At 38.3% G+C, this 20,147-nt stretch overlaps 1 protein-coding gene across 2 annotated transcripts in view; it reads left to right on the forward strand.

Annotated features, from left to right (window-relative positions):
- The first annotated feature begins 9,132 nt into the window (after positions 1–9,132).
- Positions 9,133–20,147, forward strand: part of ctnnal1 (catenin (cadherin-associated protein), alpha-like 1) — a 67,415-nt gene continuing 56,400 nt past the window's right edge. For both annotated transcript variants that reach the window (XM_056257642.1, XM_056257643.1), the window contains exon 1: positions 9,133–9,482. In XM_056257642.1, coding sequence (XP_056113617.1) covers positions 9,387–9,482 — 96 coding nt within the window. In that variant the 5' untranslated portion in view covers positions 9,133–9,386. The remainder of the gene's footprint in view (positions 9,483–20,147) is intronic.

Genomic DNA, 20,147 nt, shown 5'->3' on the forward strand with positions numbered 1-20,147 from the left:
ATAATCTATTGGCCTCTAAACTTCTATTTAAACTGACCGGTTATTAATTAAAACATTATTTACCTATAAACAAAAGATAGCAGATTAAAAGATTAAATTTCATGCACTACCATGAATTTGGCATGGTGTTGCAAGAGAATGAAAGGAGGGAGCGTGGCTATGTTTCTTTTTCTTCAAGATTGTGCTTTTAAAAACCTCGGTTACTCGGATTCATTAAGCTATGTATATAAGCTTTAAGAATTATTTTAAGTAATAAATGACGCACACGAATTTGACATACTACAAATGAGTAAAATGTGTTTTGTTTGATCTTCTCATTCTCACCTGTGCATCCAGAGCTGCCATTCCTAGTTTGATCTTCCTGCAAGCACAAGTGTCATAGACAGTCAAACATCATAGTCTAACATCACATGGCACTGTATTTAAAACTGTAATGGTACAATTAGGCAATATATTAAAGTAATTGACATTGTAACATAAGCCAATACAATTTCATACCATTTTGACTGAAAATAAATGCCATTTATTGTCTGGTCTTGAAAGCTGCATTACAGAAGTAGAAAAAAACTTGTTCTGAATTTATTAAACTTCCCTCTTGCTTTGTTGAATCACATTATTGGTGTTTAGAGTGATAAAACGTCATGAGTCCTGCAGGCCTCAGACTCACATGGCTGCACGTGTAGGCCGCTACAGATGCAACTCCTGGCAATCTTTAATTAATGTTACCAAAATTGAGCTAAACATCTAGGTGAAGTAACAGGGACGCAAAATATGTCTTTCAGAAATAACATAAAGACAACAACATTTTAAATTCGGCGAAGTTTAAAAGCGGATTACCGCTAGAATGCAGTCACCTATGCAATCCTAACTGTGGCCTTAAAACAGCTTAAGACTCTTAGGAATCTAAAGCCCTAATGGATATATTATTATGATCATTACTGTCATTTTGGTACATTAATCTATACTTTCTCCAAAGCTGCTTTGTGGTTATGCTTAAGGTGAAAAGTGACGTGACCTTTACGTTACGATATATGATATATAATACGATATATAGGTTGCAAACAATATGCAAGTTAAATAAACAGCACCATATTATATTGAGAGCCTTGCACAAAAAGTCAAAAACCTACTTTTTCGTCGGCCATCTCGATCCCGTCTCCTCCGCGCCGAGTCTGCAGCATCTGTGACTCGCAGGTGAGAGGTCCAGGGGTGGGGGAGGGGCGGGGAGAGGAGGCGATAGTCGCGGTGGGGACTTAAAGCCTCAGGTTCTGTGTGATGTATCAGCCATTACTGACACTCACTCGGCGAACTAAGGCTATATTAATATTACCCGCGCTTTTTTTTTCTTTTTTTTTTTCTTGTGCGGTTTTTGTTTTCTTTATAAAATGATGTATGGACATATATGCTCTGATAATATGCTCTGAAATAGTGTAAGCTATATGCTGTTATAAAATAAATAAATGTTATGCTCAAATTCAGATAGCCTATGTTTTTTTTTTGTACAAATAAAATGACAGAGTGTAGATGTAAAAAGACATTTAGGCCTATATTATATTTAATATTAAAAAACAACACATTAATGAATGAACAAATTTGGAACTATTAAACAGCTCACAGAGAGATTGACATTCATAAAATAAAAATAAACTATTACAAGACCTTGTAATCAACAGAACAGATATTATGTTTACCCTCTGAGAGCCGAGGAGATAAAATAAATAAAATAGATTTGAAAGAAGTGAGGCATGAGACCAAACTCTGGATATGAGGCCTCCACACAAGGCCCGCCATGCTTCTTTGTTCTTGGATGGTTTCTTGCATTTGAACTGGGTGAAACATGTCAAGACTGTGGTGTCATAGATACAAGACCCCGCTTGTTTACAAAAGGTACAAAACAGAAAGTGAGTTGGGCTGTTGTTAATGTTACCGTCCTTAGAAATTGTCTATATTGATTCTGAAACTCTTTAACTGCATACTCCTAACTATTGTTAAAATAAACCATGTATTGCTAGCACTTTTCTTGCTACAGACAAATTGCTTGTTGTATTCCTCATTTCATTTGTAAGTCGCTTTGGATAAAAGTGTCTGCTAAATTAATAAATGTAAATGCACTCACCAAGACAGCAGTTCGCCAGTTAGAGGAGAATGGGAAAAGACTATATTTGCAAACTATATAAATGAATTGTCAAATACTAGCACATGATTTAATTTAGGGTAAGAATAACACATGGTAAAAATAATTCAACAAATGATGATGCAGTTTTTCCACACTGGACACCCTTCTGGCTTAGCTACTGGTTCAGATTCTCCCAAAATGACATGAAACTATATACAACACCTCACTTAAACAGAAATAAGTGTTGTGGACATGCACGTACATGTAGCCTACGTCATCCATACATTGGCATGTGTTAGACTAATGATTATGATATACTGTAGTGCTCATCATTTCCAGGATTTGAGTTCACCTTGTCAGAGTAGCCATAATGATTTGGCACTTGTTGTCACCAGCATTTGGAACCACAGAGGTCAATGTGCTGATAGATAGGTTAGGGTTAGTGTTAGGAGCTGCTCTGAGAGGTACTGGTCCACCACACTCAGATGCTGATAGATAGGTTACATTTACATTTACATTTAGTCATTTAGCAGACGCTTTTATCCAAAGCGACTTACAACTGAGGACTAAACCAAGCGAGTCATCGTGAAGAGGCAAAAGCAACGCAAGAAGTGCTCAAAATACAAAGTTCAGACATAGCTCGGAGTAGCATAAGCCAGGCAAGCGAGGATTTAGAGGAAAGGATTTTTTTTTTTTTTTTTTTTTTTTTTTTTTTTTTTAGTTAAGTTAAGTGCTCCCGGAAGAGATGAGTTTTCAGTTGTCTTTTGAATGCTGTCAGGGATTCTGCATTCCGGATGAGGGTGGGGAGATCATTCCACCAGCATGGAACCGTGAATGAGAATGTTCTGGAGAGTGATTTTGTGCCCCGCTGTGATGGTACCACGAGCCGTTGCTCATAGACCGATCTTAGGCTTCTGGTAGGGATGTAGACTTGTAGTAGTGACTGGAAGTAGGAGGGAGCTGAACCTGTGGTCAATCTGTAAGCAATGCAAGCGTCAAAGCCTTGAACTTGATGCGAGCAGCGAGTGGTAGCCAGTGCAGAGAGATGAGCAGAGGAGTGACGTGGGCCCTTTTGGGCTCGTTGAAGACCAGACGAGCTGCAGGTTAGGGTTAGGTTAGGGTTAGTGTTAGGAGCTGCTCTGAGAGGTACTGGTCCACCACACTCAGATGCTGATAGCATTTCTGCTTCATACCATGCTTGCTCTATTAGCTGCTCTGCTAACATGACTATTGGTGATGATCAGTGCTCCACTGTGGCCTTTAGCTGTTCCTGGTGTGACACTGTGAACTGGAGTGCATACGCTGGCACATGCTTACATCAGCAATTACACAGGCATTCGCCATGTTTTTAGAAAGTGATCATTGCCCCGCTTCTACTTCACTAGCAGCACATCTGATGCTGGATCAGGAGATTATTTCTTAACTTTTGATCCAGCATCTGTTTCTCTCACACTCTGCACTGTTCACTTCCATTAGCTTCATGAAAAGAGGTGTATCTGGTCCCATTCTCCCACAATGAGCTCTCTCCAGGTCCTGCTAAAGCAATATCAGTCTCTCTGTTATCTCACAGCATCTGTAGGGTACAGGGTATTGGATGGCTACTAAACTGTGAGATATGATGTATGATGAGGGTATAATGTGCTGCTCTGTTAGCCTAGCGGGTAGCATTTACAAGATAATAAAGTCATGAAACATTTATATAAAAATAGTGTGTTAGTAGTTCACTTTTAAGGCTTTTGAGAGAGCACAGAGCTTTGTAGAATGTTTGTAGTTATCAAATATTACACCATTTGTGCAAAGGAATGACTAAAAAAGATGACCAAATCTGTTGAATCTCATTTGTATGTAGTGATATATTAAAAAGAAAGCCAGAAGATTAAAAAAACAGCAGCTGCCAATTTTAGAAACAAGATTGTATATAGTCAGGGCCTGTTCATTTATTAATTTCATATGAGTTTATTTCATAAAAGTTTATTAGTGATCTGTTGAAAGTACATTCTTTGAATTCTGTTTAATGTATGCAGAAAGGCTCTGTCAGAGGGGTAGCCCAGAGTGAAAAATCTGTATATCATTTACTGATCATGATTTAATTAGATTATAATTAAATGATAATAATATATTAAAGTAATGATATAATAATGTATTAATTACTTTAACAAAATCACTTTGAAGTGTTTTTAACCTAAACTGACAATTAATTCATGTAGATTTTGTAGATGATCCTCTCACATAAACCAGTCCCCACAGAAGCGAGACTGAAACACCTGGAGTTGGCTAACCTCGTTTAGATTTCTTTCCTATTGTCATCAATAATGACTATATGAATATAGACAGATCCATGATAAATTACATAAATGGCATTTTTAACAGATCAGTTTTATTCTAATCATTTGATGCCTTACGATAAATAAAACAAAGAATTTGCTAAAAAAAAAAAAAAAATTCTCTGTTTGTGGCTCAGTCTTTCCAGAATTTACATTCTAGTGCACCAACAGCACATTTATTTAATTCAGTTTATTTTATAAAGTAATATAAATAACTAAATATTATACTAATGTATAAATATAAATAATTAAAAACCCTATTAATTCATATCTTACTTTAGTAAAAAGACACATTTTTGAAAAAGATTGCCAAATTGTAATTCTATTATTGACCAATACCCCCAATAGGGAGCTAGAGAGTGCCGCACTTTTCCGGAACAATGTGACTTGTGGGGACGGCAATACTCTGTGTGACCACCAGGGGCGCCTAGATATACACTAACACAGATTTTTGTCTTGAAAATGGCCCTCATGAGGACTTCAAAAAAAACTACATGGGGCGTGTCCAAACACTGTTTGGGAGGTGCCTGAGGGGCTTTGCCCGTGGGGACCTCTATTTAGGTCCCCACGGTGACACGAGTCCCCACGAGTCTGTGTGCGTTCAGGTTGAAGTCCCCACCGGGATAGAAAAACAAGAACACACACACACACACACACACACACACACACACACACACACACACACACACACACACACACACGTCAGATGTCTGGTTTATTATCTTTGTGGGGACTGTAGACGTAATGGTTTTTATACTGTAAAAACTGTATATTATATCCTCTTACACTAACCCTACCCTTAAACTTACCCGTCACACAAAACTTTCTGCATTTTTAAATTTTCAAAAAAACTAACTCTGAATGATTTATTAGCTTGTTTCCTCATGGGGACCTCAGTTTAGGTCCCCACGGTGACACATGTCCCCATGAGTCTGTGTGCATTCAGGTTGAAGTTCCCACAAGAAAAACATGTACAAGCACACACACACACACACACACACACACACACACACACACACACACACACACACACACACACACACACACACACACACACACACACACACACACACACACACACACACACACACACACACACACATTCCAATTCACCTATACTGCATGTTTTGTTTTTGTTTTGGATTGTAGGGGAAACTGGAGCACCCAGAGGAAACCCACGAAGTTCTGTTATAATCAATGAAGCTTTCTACACTGCACAATCAATCTCTTATTTACATGGTGTCTACTGTTTGTTTATTATAATGAGAGGATTCACAAGCGTTCAGAACTCAGCACTGAACAAAGATTTCAGAGTTTTGAGTGGTGAGTGGATTCTGACTAACTTAAACACCTCTGATTGGCCACTGCGTTCAAGAAATCAACAGATATGTCTGTGATTGGCTACACGCTGCAAAAACACTTTGTAAATAGAAACCTTTGACGTTCTCCAGAGCACAAACACAAATACGCACTTGAGCGTTTGCCAAATACGTTTAGCCAAATCAGATGGCCCCGATTCCCTGGGGCCCTAAGCAGCCGCTTACCTCGCTTATTGGTTAAGTCCACCCCTGATTATGTCCCATTAGAAATGTGAAACAAAAAAAGAGCTTACAGCAGCAAGGTTCTTTCTGACGCCTGAGGGTTAAATAAACTTAAGGTTTTATGCTGACACTGCTAAGGTGAGCCACTCATCTTCCAGTCTGAGAAGGCCTTAAGACATTTGCATTAACCAACATTAGTCAAAACACTTCATCAGGGTGGATTTTCTTTAGTGCAGTATAAGCAATTTACATTCACTTAAGTTTTTGAATATCAGATTGTCTGCCAGCAATGACCCACAAATGACAGGTATTGTAATCAGTTTGACTAAGGCGTAAAGAAGGGCTTAGAGATTCACTTTGGATCTGACACTCTGCTAGAATGCAGATCCATGTTTCCAGGGTGATGAATGTGCTCACTTTGCACTTTCCTTTCTCTGTCCTAAGTCCCTTCATTTATGATGTCTACATTCTGTACATTGCCTCATCTTGTGGCACTGAGCAACACAGGGAGCTCTGGAGGGAGAAAATGCTGTCAGCATTTCTAAAAAGAGTGAAGGAAGTGCAGAAAGAAAGCAGTCTGTTCTACTAAACATGCATGCTCAAGTACAATGGTTCAGCAATGAGCAAATGTCTGGGGAAAGATTTTAAAGTCTGCATGAAATGGAAATTCACCCTATTTTCTAAATGCATTTTATTGATCTTTTTGTGATCGATTCATCCATGAATATGTTTAATTTTTTATTTGTTTTGAGTTCGTAATTTTTAATAAAAATATGAAAGTTCAATCATCCAGTGAAACGTCAGACTTCTCCCTGATGTAAAGTATGCAATTATTTAGTCCGCTTAAACCTTTTCCCTTTCTCACAATCGGCCCAAGCTCACATTCAGATCTGCCTCCAATCAATCAACAACTGATTTATATATATATTTTTTTTTTGGATAATTCGTTTTACTCAGATGTACATCACAATATGGAAGAATTTTTTTTATACAAATTTAATGGTAAATACATATAGAAAATAATTGAGTTTAATTTCTGTGTAACAAAATTCAAATGTAATGTTTTTCTGACAGGTTTCTATCGATCTGCCTTTTACACGTTTGTGGGGAATCAGCCTTTTGAAGTTTTGCTTGCGTCTCTTTTTTTATAATGCAAAATTCATAGTGCACATAGAGAAATATAACACTTCAGATAACCCTACGAAATTCTGAGAGAGAGAGAAAACAAATTACCTGAATAATGTATCTAATTTCACTGTCACAGATTTTCAGTCTTTTATCAGATACCATGCAGTGCATATGCAATCCTGAAGAAAACATGATCAGATCACATTTTAATTTTAAGCACCGTAGAAAACGTTGACATTGTTGTCAGCTTTCAAGATGTTGCACAGTGGTGGACCTCTGTACTTGAGCTGGATAAGGACAAACCACATTTTGGTTCAGTGTGGTTCAGTAGTCGAGTTTATTTGGCCACTGCTCTAGCTGCACTGGTTTGAGGAAGTGTTCTCATGTCACCTGATACTCATGACTCAGAGGAAACACACACACCCCTGAAGCTTGAATTACTGCCTTACACTTAAACAAAGCTGTTACTTATGCAAGAAGATGACACAAACAGCTCAGATCACACATTTCAGGAACATTCGTGGATTGAGGCATGAAGATGGAGTTCAAAAGAAGATATAGTGAAAAGTGTTTTTTGTCCATACAGTGAAAGTCAATGGGGTCCAAAACAACACTGGACCACAATGTCTTTCATTGTATGGACAAAAACATCAAATCTTCTTTTGTGTTTCACGGGAGAAAGGAGATTGTGACAGAATTCTCGTTTCTGGGTGAACCATCCCATTTAATAACCTTTCAAATATACCTGAAGTAACTTTGTTAATCTCCTGAGAAGTAGGTCAGTCTCAGGGGGAATCATTTTATAACCATCTGAACACCTGAACACATCTAAGCTTTCACAGCTTTTGTGAATAGACTGTCCTGCTTAAACATAATGTACATCCCAACCTTTTAAAAATATGTTGGCAGAAGAGTTTTACAGCCCACTGCAAACAAGAAACGCTGAATCGCCTCGTTTCATTCTAAAGAGACTGAGAAAATCACAGGCTGAGACATTTGGGGCACGGTCTGCATTTGTGATGAGATTAGTAACTTCAATTAGCATTTAATAAATGGACTATTGTTACTTCAGCAGCACCACAGAAACGCACGGGCGTGAGATGGTGAAAATACATTATGCACCTTGGGAATAATAATTCAGATCGCAACAGTTGCAGCATGTTCATCGTGTTACAATTTTTTTTTGCAAGCAGTGAAACCCTTCAGTTTAAACTGCTCAGTGATTTCAGTTTATCGTGCTGTAAATAACAGTACATTTATATTAGGCCTACTAAAGCTTTTGCAGCTTTTTTGTGCAATGAATGTATGTGCTGACCAAAAATTTAGCAATGTTGTCATGTTGTGTGGATGTCATTAGATTTTATTGGACAAACATTTGGAAATGCCCATACAAGATGTGTCTTCTTCAGTTTGGTCTATTTCAGGCAAATTCCATATATGTTTTTGGAAAGATTTGAATCATATTTTGTTAAATGAGAAATAGAATAACTTGAAAAGTGCTAAATAAGTAAATATGCTATATAATATACTGTTTTTTTGTTGTTTTTTTCCCCCATATTTTTTAAAGATTATATTTTATAATAATATAACAATATAATTTTAAAATAATATAATATTAATAAAAAGTAATTAAAATATAACTATGAGGTTGTAAGATTAAGGTACAATCATTATTATTTATGGTTAATTAACTTTTAAGGAACAAGATTTAAGATTTGTTAATTGTAATAGTTTAAATATTATAATTTTGTCATTTTAATGTTATAAAGCCTACAGTACACTTTATGCGATTAAAGTGAACAGAGATATTGACTAAAAGCTGCACATGAATAACTAAAAAAGGAAGATGAGAAGCGAAGGTAAAAGTGAAAAAGGCAAAAACAATAATGAACAGAAAGTAAAATGAATAGTTGGGTGAGATAAAGACACTGTCCCTCATAGTGTGCTGCTGCTTGCGCACAGTCTGCTTGTGATCGCGCGCACGCACGCACACACACGCTCGCTCCCTCTCTCTGACGGTCTGTGTCGCTCTCGGAGACGCACTCTCCAGCGGTTGCCTGCAGCAGTCAGTCAGTCAGTCAGTCCTGTGCTTGTAGTTTGCTATATTGCATGTAGCCTACATGAGCAGTCCGTCACTTAGAAGCGAGTGCTTGTGGATTACAGTGCAGAGCCACACGCTGCTTTTAAACTAAACCAAACAAACGCTTGCAGCATTGAGAGACTCCAAAACTCAGTGTTGTCGTGAGCACTCGTGGGGGTCGGATCGGGTCGGCGGGAATGGCTTCGTCTCCGTGCGGCGGTGGGAACTTCGATTGCGGGCTGGAAATCCAAACTCGCTCGGTGGAACAAACACTCATCCCGCTCGTGTCTCAGGTGAGTCCGGATCAAAGAAACTTCTCGGCGGGGTTATTAATCATCCAAAACCCAATGTGGGATTTTTTTTCTTCTTTTTTGAAAAGTACTTTTCCGTTTTATGTGTAAAGGTTAACCAGAAGTACACTGTCTGAAACCTCAACAAATACAACACTTCACCATGGTAACTAGAGTTTTCGTCAGAATACCATATTTGCTACAGTTAAAGTAAAATAAACTAATTTGGGTGCCCGTTTAAACAGCGTAGGCTACTTCAGTAAGTATATTTAGCCTATGTCATTTAAGCTTCTGTCATTTTGATTAATGTATTTTTTAGATGGCAATGATGGCAAATTAAGTTGCTTCAGTTTAATTAGAGATCATTGTAGTAATTATGGTATTTTTCCGGGAACTGTGGTTGCCATGTTAAGTTAGTGTAAGGGAAGTTTGTTGTTTTGTATTTGGCAGGGTCATATTCTGATGAATGAATAGGAGTGAAACTTTGTTTCATGTTATTTGAGAGGATGGTGTGCAAGCTTCTCCAATTAGTGTAGAACAATTATGAAAAACTGTTTGGGTTTAACCAAATCCAACATTAATTTAGTACAATAAAATACCTTTTTACTGTAGCCTAATCAATGCAGGCTGTGGCATTTTCTGTCATAACACAAGAAAGGTTGAATAGGCCTATGCTTACTTTTTTTTTAAACTTTTTTTCTAAAAATGTGCAAGTTTATGTATGAATTACATTGTACAAATTCGAAATCGCCACCTCAGTTTGTATCTTTCTTCAAAAAAGAAAAAAGATACAAGCCCCCCGGGCTTTACATTTTCTTGCTTTCCGCTCACTGGGGAGAGAAACCCTTTCTGGGGTGCCTTTCCCAAAAGCATTGTTAGCCAACATTACAAGTTCTGTCATTAGCAACATACACTCACCTAAAAGATTATTAGGAACACCAATACTAATACGGTGTTTGACCCCCTTTCGCCTTCAGAACTGCCTTAATTCTACATGGCATTGATTCAACAAGGTGCTGAAAGCATTCTTTAGAAATGTTGGCCCATATTGATAGGATAGCATCTTGCAGTTGATGGAGATTTGTGGGATGCACACATCCAGGGCACGAAGCTCCCGTTCCACCACATCCCAAAGATGCTCTATTGGGTTGAGATCTGGTGACTGTGGGGGCCATTTTAGTACAGTGAACTCATTGTCATGTTCAAGAAACCAATTTGAAATGATTCGAGCTTTGTGACATGGTGCATTTTCCTGCTGGAAGTAGCCATCAGAGGATGGGTACATGGAGGCCATAAAGGGATGGACATGGTCAGAAACAATGCTCAGGTAGGCCGTGGCATTTAAACGATGCCCAATTGGCACTAAGGGGCCTAAAGTGTGCCAAGAAAACATCCCCCACACCATTACACCACCACCACCAGCCTGCACAGTGGTAACAAGGCATGATGGATCCATGTTCTCATTCTGTTTACGCCAAATTCTGACTCTACCATCTGAATGTCTCAACAGAAATCGAGACTCATCAGAGCAGGCAACATTTTTCCAGTCTTCAACTGTCCAATTTTGGTGAGCTCTTGCAAATTGTAGCCTGTTTTTTCTATTTGTAGTGGAGATGAGTGGTACCCGGTGGGGTCTTCTGCTGTTGTAGCCCATCCGCCTCAAGGTTGTGCGTGTTGTGGCTTCACAAATGCTTTGCTGCATACCTTGGTTGTAACGATTGGTTATTTCAGTCAAAGTTGCTCTTCTATCAGCTTGAATCAGTCGACCCATTCTCCTCTGACCTCTAGCATCAAGGCATTTTTGCCCACAGGACTGCCGCATACTGGATGTTTTTCCCTTTTCACACCATTCTTTGTTAACCCTAGAAATGGTTGTGCGTGAAAATCCCAGTAACTGAGCAGATTGTGAAATGCCACGCTCAAAATTGGTTAAATCACCTTTCTTTCCCATTCTGACATTCAGTTTGGAGTTCAGGAGATTGTCTTGACCAGGACCACACCCCTAAATGCATTGAAGCAACTGCCATGTGATTGGTTGATTAGATAATTGCATTAATGAGAAATTGAACAGGTGTTCCTAATAATCCTTTCGGTAGTTCAACGATTCTTTGTGAAGTTGTGTGGTTGGAACTTGCCGCCATTAACGACAGTTGTATTGCGGTTTGAAGAACAGAAGTGAGTCAAATTTACTAGTTGCCTACGTAGTAGTTTTGGGAACAGTTGTGTCTAACTTTATCTTCTATTCTATATCTATTATCTTTATAAAATAAAATAAAAACATTAAACTGGGAAGGGTCATAGCACTTGCATGTCCTATTGTTAGTTTAACTGCTTCTATTGTTCTCATTTGTAAGTCGCTTTGGATAAAAGCGTCTGCTAAATGAATAATGTAAATGTATAACTAGGCTAGGTAATTCCTCCAATGATGGTAGGTGTTACGCAGTTGTACAAGAAACGGCTACACACTTTCATGGCAATTTGTAACTTTTTTTTTTTAAACTAGTGGCTAATTTGGATGAATTTGTACAATATCATTCATACATTTTCGTACGATCTGCTCATGCCCCACTGACGGTTAGGTTTAGATGCTTATATTTTTTTTACTCAAAAAATAATACCTTTCTATACAAATCACATTGTACAAATTCATGTCAAAAAGTGTTACATTTTATTCATGAGATTGTAAAAGCATGCCTAAGTGATACTGGAGAGAGAAAAAAACAGACTCTCAGGTTGCATTTACACTGCAGGCCTTGATGCCCAATTCCGATTTGTTGATTATATCGGATTATAAACAACCAGCTTACATCGTATTTTAAAAGTGACCCATAACAGATATACATATACACTATAGGCCTACTTGGTGAAACAACCCAAGGTAGACGCACTGACCCGGAAAGGAATGGATTCAGACAAAATGATAATACAAGCTTTTGCTTTCTGCACCATCTTTAAAGGTCAGCATAACATCTATCTCTTAAGGTGGAGAAAAAAGAGAAGAGCCCTTGCTGCATGTGAGTTGACGTCACAGTCGCTTTTTCAATGGCGTACGACTCGCATTGATGGGAATAGCCGATCTGTCCGCTACCATGGGAGACACAAATGCACGTATATGATTCATATCAGATTTATTTCCCACATATGAATGAGGCCTGAAACAGATCTGAGAATATCAGAATCCATGTGCTTTTTTTCTTGCTTACAACGTAAATTCAGCCTCCGTCTCTCTTTCAAACAGTCCTTTGACTTTTGAAAATACCGGTATGAGAAAAGCAGTGAAACATCCCAGTGCTGTTATACACTATAGTTGCTGCTGTCTGATCTTAATTTGTAATCTATTATAGTACAGCATTAATATAATCTTACTAGGTAGGTTCACAGCTAACAGCTGCTGATTTCCATTCGTCATTAAATAACAGGATTCACCTAGGTAATGGTGGCACAACACATGTGCTGTTCTGAAGAACAGTGTTTTGTTTTAAAAGCATGTGAGAAATTGGTTTTCATGTGATTTTCACACAGATAACAGCTATACTCTCAAAACCCTCCCCATGCACTTTGGTTAAAGACAAGCCTTTAGATTTGACGTTATTAGAATTCCTATTGCCCAATAAATTCTATTTCACAACCATACAGAGGACAAGCAGTTTGGAGAATGGGTGGATGTTTGGATGGATGGGTGCTTCATTCTAATTGAAGTTGATTTTGAATTGTGATGGGAATTGCTTAAACGTCTTTTGAAAATGTTGTTTAAAGTTCTCTAGTTAGCAGGGATCACTAGGATGGCTGATGGTAATGAGGCTGAAAGGTCAGTGTTAGAAGACATGCTAATCAGCCATTCAGTGGACATTTGGGTAATAGGACCTCTTTCAGATCTTTACAGATTCTGGACAATAGGTGGTCAAAGTGGCTTTAGTCACAACCCTTCCCCCAACCTCAGTTTTGTCAAACATGATTGTGCTCTCTCTATAAACAATAATGACACAAATGTAAAATGTTGTCTTGCCTGCAACTGCCAAGTTTTCTAGATTGTATGCACAAGTCTGGTAGTTGCAATGTGATAAGCACAGTTGGAGACCACTTTGAAATTGTTTCCAAAAAAGAGATGGTTCTTTGATTTGTTCCATGGGGATTGGAGCTGAATCAAAAAGTACTGGATAGCCAACATTCATTGTTTGCGTGATGTTTGAATGTGAAAGTGCCATTATCATCTCAGGTTGTAAGATTGTGTGAATGACAGGAGGTTGAGTGCAGAGGTCAGATGTGTGCCCTCTCTGGGGGGCTGAGCATGATAATGGGAGGAAATGAAAGCTTCATGTTGGTGAGAAAGGGTTTTCAGAGCTTATTCAGTGACTGACACACACACACACACACACACACACACACACACACACACACACACACACACACACACACACACACACACACACACACACACACACACACACACACACACACACACACGCACTCAGGCACTGATCTCCCCCAGTTATCCTCTCTGATATCAGTCTTACATTCACATCTGTGTAATTACTGCTGTTATCCTCCCAGGCCAAGATCAGTCTTTATGTGTTTTTGACTGTTGGCCCACTCATGCGACACATGAGACCTTGTTGACAATAGCTTTCTCTGTTTTTATTTAACTACAATTTCTATATTACCATTGATAATGGTGATGGTCATTCTTTGGTTCGGATATAATAATTTATTTAGAAATACATTAAAAATACTGTTATTATTACAAAGACTTAAAAATAGTTCTATGTTGAGCATGTTTTTAGTTTCTGAATTAAAATTAAGTTTAATATAAATATGTAATTATATGCATGAAGTAAAAAATGTGATGTAGTAGGGCTGTAACGGTACACAAAAATCACGGTTCGGTACGTACCTCGGTTTTAAAGTCACGGTTCGGTACGTTTTCGATACAGCAAAAAGTAAGAAATGCCAGAGAAATTTCCTATTTGTTAAAAGAAAAAATATTTTTTAAATAAGTGAGTTTTCCTACATCTTGAAACTTTCAGGTTTATAAATGGGTGTCATCTTTGAAGGATGAACAAATAATGTTTTGGTCATCACATTAAAAATAACATTTAAATATATGAAGAGTTTAGATGCAAAAGCCATTTGAAATTTTCTTCTAGAATGATAATTTTTATCAAGCTTGTATATTTAAGTTCAGTAATTTCACTTAAATGGCAATGAAGATTGCCTATTAATTGTCATTTGAGTGAAATTACTGAACTTAAATGTACAAGCTTCATTAAAATTATCATTCTAGAAGAAAATTTCAAATGGCACTTATAGAGGCTTTTGCATCTGAACTCTTCATATAGGCTATTTATTTATATAATATTTGAGTTTTGAAGTGCTGGAAAAAGATGTGTGAAGTACTTGAAAGCATTTCACTATTCCAGCCAAACTGGTTACAGTTAGTGTTACTATATTAAATCCATGGTGAATGTTGCTGGTCTGTGGACGTAAAGTATTACTAGTTCATTCACGGCACAATGTTTCTCCTGGTGTCCACGTCAGCGCTGTTTGATCTAATAGAGATCTACGGTTAATAACGGAGAAATTTGAATGCTTCTCACTAGATCTCGCAGCGATGTTATTACTTCAGTGGCGAACTCAAATGTTTTCTTTACTGGATCTCTTAGCGCTGTGTTGTAACGGTTGTAACAGTGTCGCTTGATCGAGATCAGCTCCCGCTGCACAGATGTTGCTGCTCCGAACTGATAAACGATCCGTGAAGCAAATGAGTAGCGCAGTTTCGTTCCGCTATCATTACGCTTGCCATTTGATGTTGCGCAACGTTGTGGTGATCGCGCCAGCGCGAATTTTGTCGGCAGGAAAAATGGTCCAAGGAATCGTTCGGTTTGTATGCGTACCGAACCGGAAGCCTCGAACCGAAACGGTTCAATACGAATACATGTACCGTTACACCCCTATGATGTAGTAATGAAGAAGAAAAAACATTATTACAAGAATACATTTTTGTAAACCTTACAAAGTAGTTTGTCATAATCATTTATTGTTAATTCCTTTTTATTGATTTATTATTAAATTAATTATTATTCCTTAGAAATGTTTGCGCACCAAAATAACATCATTCAGAAACATGCATAAAAATTGTGGTGCGACACTCCAAAAATGTAATGATATGAAATAATAATGTAATAAATACTTTAAAATATTTTAACTTTTTTAACTTTCTATTTAGGCCCACACTTGAAACTTTTTGAACACTCTAATTTATAGGCTGAAAACTGCAATTAAGTCAGCTAAAAACACACCATAATAACAATGATAATAATTTATTATGATTCCATTTAACTATGGTCTTGAATTTTGAGCCTAAGCCAGGACAGGATTTATGAAATTACGAAGTCTTTGATCTGATCAGAATGCTTTTAAACTCCCGAGACAAGAAGGCTTGTTAATGCATATTTGTGCTAGCCGTGTCCTTATTCTGAAGGACTAAGTGTAGTTTCCAGAAAAGATTTCAGCGATAATTGGCTAAAAATACTTTCTCTGCTTTAGTATATTAGTTTGAGCCCTCGTGCTTTTGTAAGCTCTGTGCAATCTGCACTTTTGTGAACCTCTGAAAGGTGGTGAAAGTGAGAGATTTTTTTTGTGTGTGTTCAGTTAAGTACACAATTGGGCCAAAGTTACATTCCATATGGAAAGCCTCGGCTACCCCTCATGACCTAGAAAATACATTTTGTCAGGGATACAAAGCTGTACTGTAAAAACATATGTGCCCTGTATGGAGACATCATCAAAACTGAGACACTGATGGAATCACAAGATAACTTCTGTTGGAGGAAATTACATCACGGCGAGCATTGTTAGGATAATACACCAACTAGGAGCAGAAAGGGTAAACCAGTATCTCCTGTAGAGACGGTGACAAGAAAGATGAATGTGTGCTCAGTGTAAACTGCCAAGGATTACATGGCCAAATACCCTTCAGTGCCTGAACAAAGCAAACTTCATGTTCGGTATGCGTAAACTTCTGTGTGTGTGAAGGCATGTTCTCTGTGTTTACTTGACTGCATGTAGTCCTTTGTGCTCAATGTGTTTGTCTAAATAGTGGAGGTGTAAAAAAAGGAAGCCAGAACTGATAAGAGCCGTATTGTGAACTACAACCTCCATCCAGAAACTTTTGTAGCTGTAATTGATCTAACATACCGTTCATACCATGGCAAATATAAGTGACAGTGAATATTTAACTTAATTTACTAAGTGGTATAGGGCTGCATGATTGAGGTAAAACATTTAGCAAAAAGTGTTTGCTAATGGTTTTAAATCCATGGTCCTCTAGAGGGGACGAGGCCCACTAGGGAGCCTCAGCAATGAGGGGGAACACAGGATAATCAATAAATCGTATGGATGGTCGATTAAGTAAGGTCATCATTAGAGTGCATAGACACCCGAGGAAAAATGAAGCGAGCGCGCCGTAGTTAAGTATTACGCCATCTGCTCTCTAATCGCTCTTGTGGTACTTTGATTTCATACACCAATCGGTCTGTGCAGCGCCACTTCAATTCGAACACACTTAAATGTCTTCTAGCCATGCAATGGATCAGGTAGGCTAGCCATTTATTTTGAAACATAATTAACCAAGGGTCCAAAAAAATCCTCTCAAAAAGTGATTTTACTGAACGTAAGAACTAGCCTACTTGCTGTAAATGCCACAGTAAAATTACATAGAATAAACAACAACAAGCAATAAGATCCTGGTGGATGAGTGATGCTGTTCCAGCTGTGCGCTCCTATTCTATGGCGCATGGTAAATCGAGATGTGCCAATCTGAGCGATCAAACCAATCCAAGTGCGACAGCTGTAAAACAGTGTCCGATTGGTGTCTACACGTCCCTACCCACCACACCCGAGATCCAGTTTCCATTGGTTCAACTTTCATATGACGTTGGAAAACACTTCGTCATCATGATCGCGACGCGATCGGATTCCTGAGATCCAGTTTCCATTGGTTCAACTTTCATATGATGTTGGATAACACTGCGTCATAATCGTAACTCGATCGGATCCCGGAAGTCCTATAGCTTTAGCCAAGCAGCATGTCATTGTCATGCCTTGTCTTTTTCATACAAATACTTGGTATACAAATACTTTGGTCTCTAACTGAAACAAATATGCTTGTTGTATTCTGCTTGTCAACGATATATGTCACATCTATCTGTTATGTATGATGATTTTACATGACAAAAACGTTTGTCAGGTTTGTTGTAAACCTGAATGATTGTATGAAGAATGGATTTTTTCCATATAATGAAAGATATTGGACCCTGTTGACTCATTGTATTGTATGAACACTTTAAAGTGTGTCTGAAGTGTCCAAATACACTTTGGCACTACCACAAAAAATTCTCAAGCCTTAAAAAAAAAAGTAAGATAATCCACTCAGGGCTCCAGACTAACTTTTTTTACTAGGAGCGCTGTTGCCTCTGACTGAAAATTTTAGGAGCACAAGCAGAAAATTTAGGGGCACACCTTAAATCAGCTTGCAATGCAATTATTCAAATTTCCCCCAAAATAACTGTAATATTGACAAATTCTTTAATAATAAAGAGACTTAACTTACAGATATTATGATATGCAGTTTTATTTTAAGTTCACAGGGCTCCAGACTCAAATTTGAGTGCAGCATCACCTCAAAAAAAAAATTCTGGTAGCACTGGGGCTGACAATAAATCACGAAGCTTAATTTAGGGTGTAGATGAAATTAACTTTTGTTATTATTATCATTCATAATGTCTTAATATTAATTAAAAAACAAAAGGAGTGAAAAAATGTATATTAAGGAGTGAACATAGCCAATAAACATCCTACTGTTTACAATGGCATTTTTTTTTTTAAATAAGTGTTTAAATAAGAGTTATCCAACATCTTAAAATGTTTAGTTTTAGGACAATCTTTGAAGGATGAACAAAAAATGTGTTGGTCATCACATAAAAAATAAATGAAAAAAAACATTTATATGATATTATAGTTTTGAAGTGCTAGAAAAGATTTGCTGCGTTTGACTATTTCTGTCACATTATCATATTTATGGTTAGAGTTACTTACTACATTAGCCTAAATCCATGGTGAATGTTGCTGATTTGTGGACTGAAAGCCTTCTCCTGGTTTCCACGTCAGCACTGTTTAATCTGATATCTATGGTTTATAACAGAACTCTGCGCCGAATCGGAATGTTTGTCCCTGGATCTCGTGGCGATGATGTTATTAATTCTGAGGCGAATTCAATGGATTTCTTCACTGGATCTCCTAGTAACAGTGTCGCGTGAGCGAGATCGGCCCGCGACTGGCAAGTTCGGGTCTTTATTTTACTGTCAATGGTTCGGGGCGCTGCTCCATTGATATACATAAGAACGGCTATGCGCTGCTCTGTCTATATTGGTCCGGAATAATTAATGGTCCGTGAAGCATAAATGAGTAGCGTATTTTCGTTCCACTTTCATTTTGTTTGCATTCGCTGCTTGGTAACGAGTCGATAGATCGCTCATTGCTCAGACGCACATAGCAGCTTGTGATATTTGTCTCTGTCTCCTTCCCACAGACGTTTACGCGCGCTCTCTATTCTTGTCACACTCACTTATTCCGGATTCATTGACGGGCCCCTTCCACGCTTAACCATGCGTTTAACGTGAGGCAAATTTACTGGTCGCACACTCTCAAAATTTAGTCGCAAAATGTCGCAGTCTGGAGCCCTGCCACTAGTTTTAGTTTAGAGTATGTCTGTTCTTAAATCGGAAGAGTTTCCCGTTGATCACTCTTTGTTGAGAGACTATGATTCTGTTCTTTTCATGGTCATTCTGGGTTTCATCTGGTTTTCACAGCATTTGGTAATTCATAGCATAACCTTACCGAGGCAGCTCTCAGAAGTTGCCGTCTGATTAGAGGTGCGACATACCCCTCAGTTTGAGTTTCTGCATCAGTGACAGCTTGGCTCCGCTTCAGGCTGTATTTACGTTACATGGCTACGGGACCTGTCATTGAGCAGGAAGAGATCTTAATCACCGCAAGAGTTTGATGGAATTCTTCCTCCCTGAGCTCACGCTAGTTTCAGGGAAAAGTCTGGGAAAGAGGTGGGCTACCTCGGCCCCCCACTGTCTCGCTGTCACCACTGATCTTAGGGCTCACGGGTTGTACTCACGAACAAAGAAGCTGCCAGTACGAAGAACAGGTCAGCAACGTTTTGTGTTTCCTGTTGTTTTTCTATTCTAGCTGGGTTTCTGAATTGCCATGCTAACAATGTATTGCTCTTCAGTCTTTAAATTACATAAGCACATGGAGATAATAACTCTCTGCTTGTGAGGTTGGGCATTCACTGTCTTTCAGCATACATTGGCACAGGGACAGTGCTGGCTCAAGTTGCTGTGCATATGGAATGTGAGGGGCTTGTGACAAATACCCACTTACCTTAACAGTAATTACAAAAGGCTCATTATTCTACTGTACTGTACAATGGCTTGTATATTTTCTCCCTGGACAACAGCAAAACTAGAACAAGTACTCAACCTCCCCAGACAACAACAAAATCGACATAAGAAATGGTATTGTGCAGCAGTGCTGTATAATGATTTTGTAACAAAACACTGTAGTTTCTTGTCTCGCAGCTGAATGAACAGAGCTGAGTCC

The sequence above is a fragment of the Rhinichthys klamathensis genome, unplaced genomic scaffold (genome assembly GCF_029890125.1).
Source record: "Rhinichthys klamathensis goyatoka isolate OS25496 unplaced genomic scaffold, OSU_Roscu_1.1 h1tg000140l_1, whole genome shotgun sequence".
Lineage (NCBI taxonomy): Eukaryota > Metazoa > Chordata > Actinopteri > Cypriniformes > Leuciscidae > Rhinichthys > Rhinichthys klamathensis.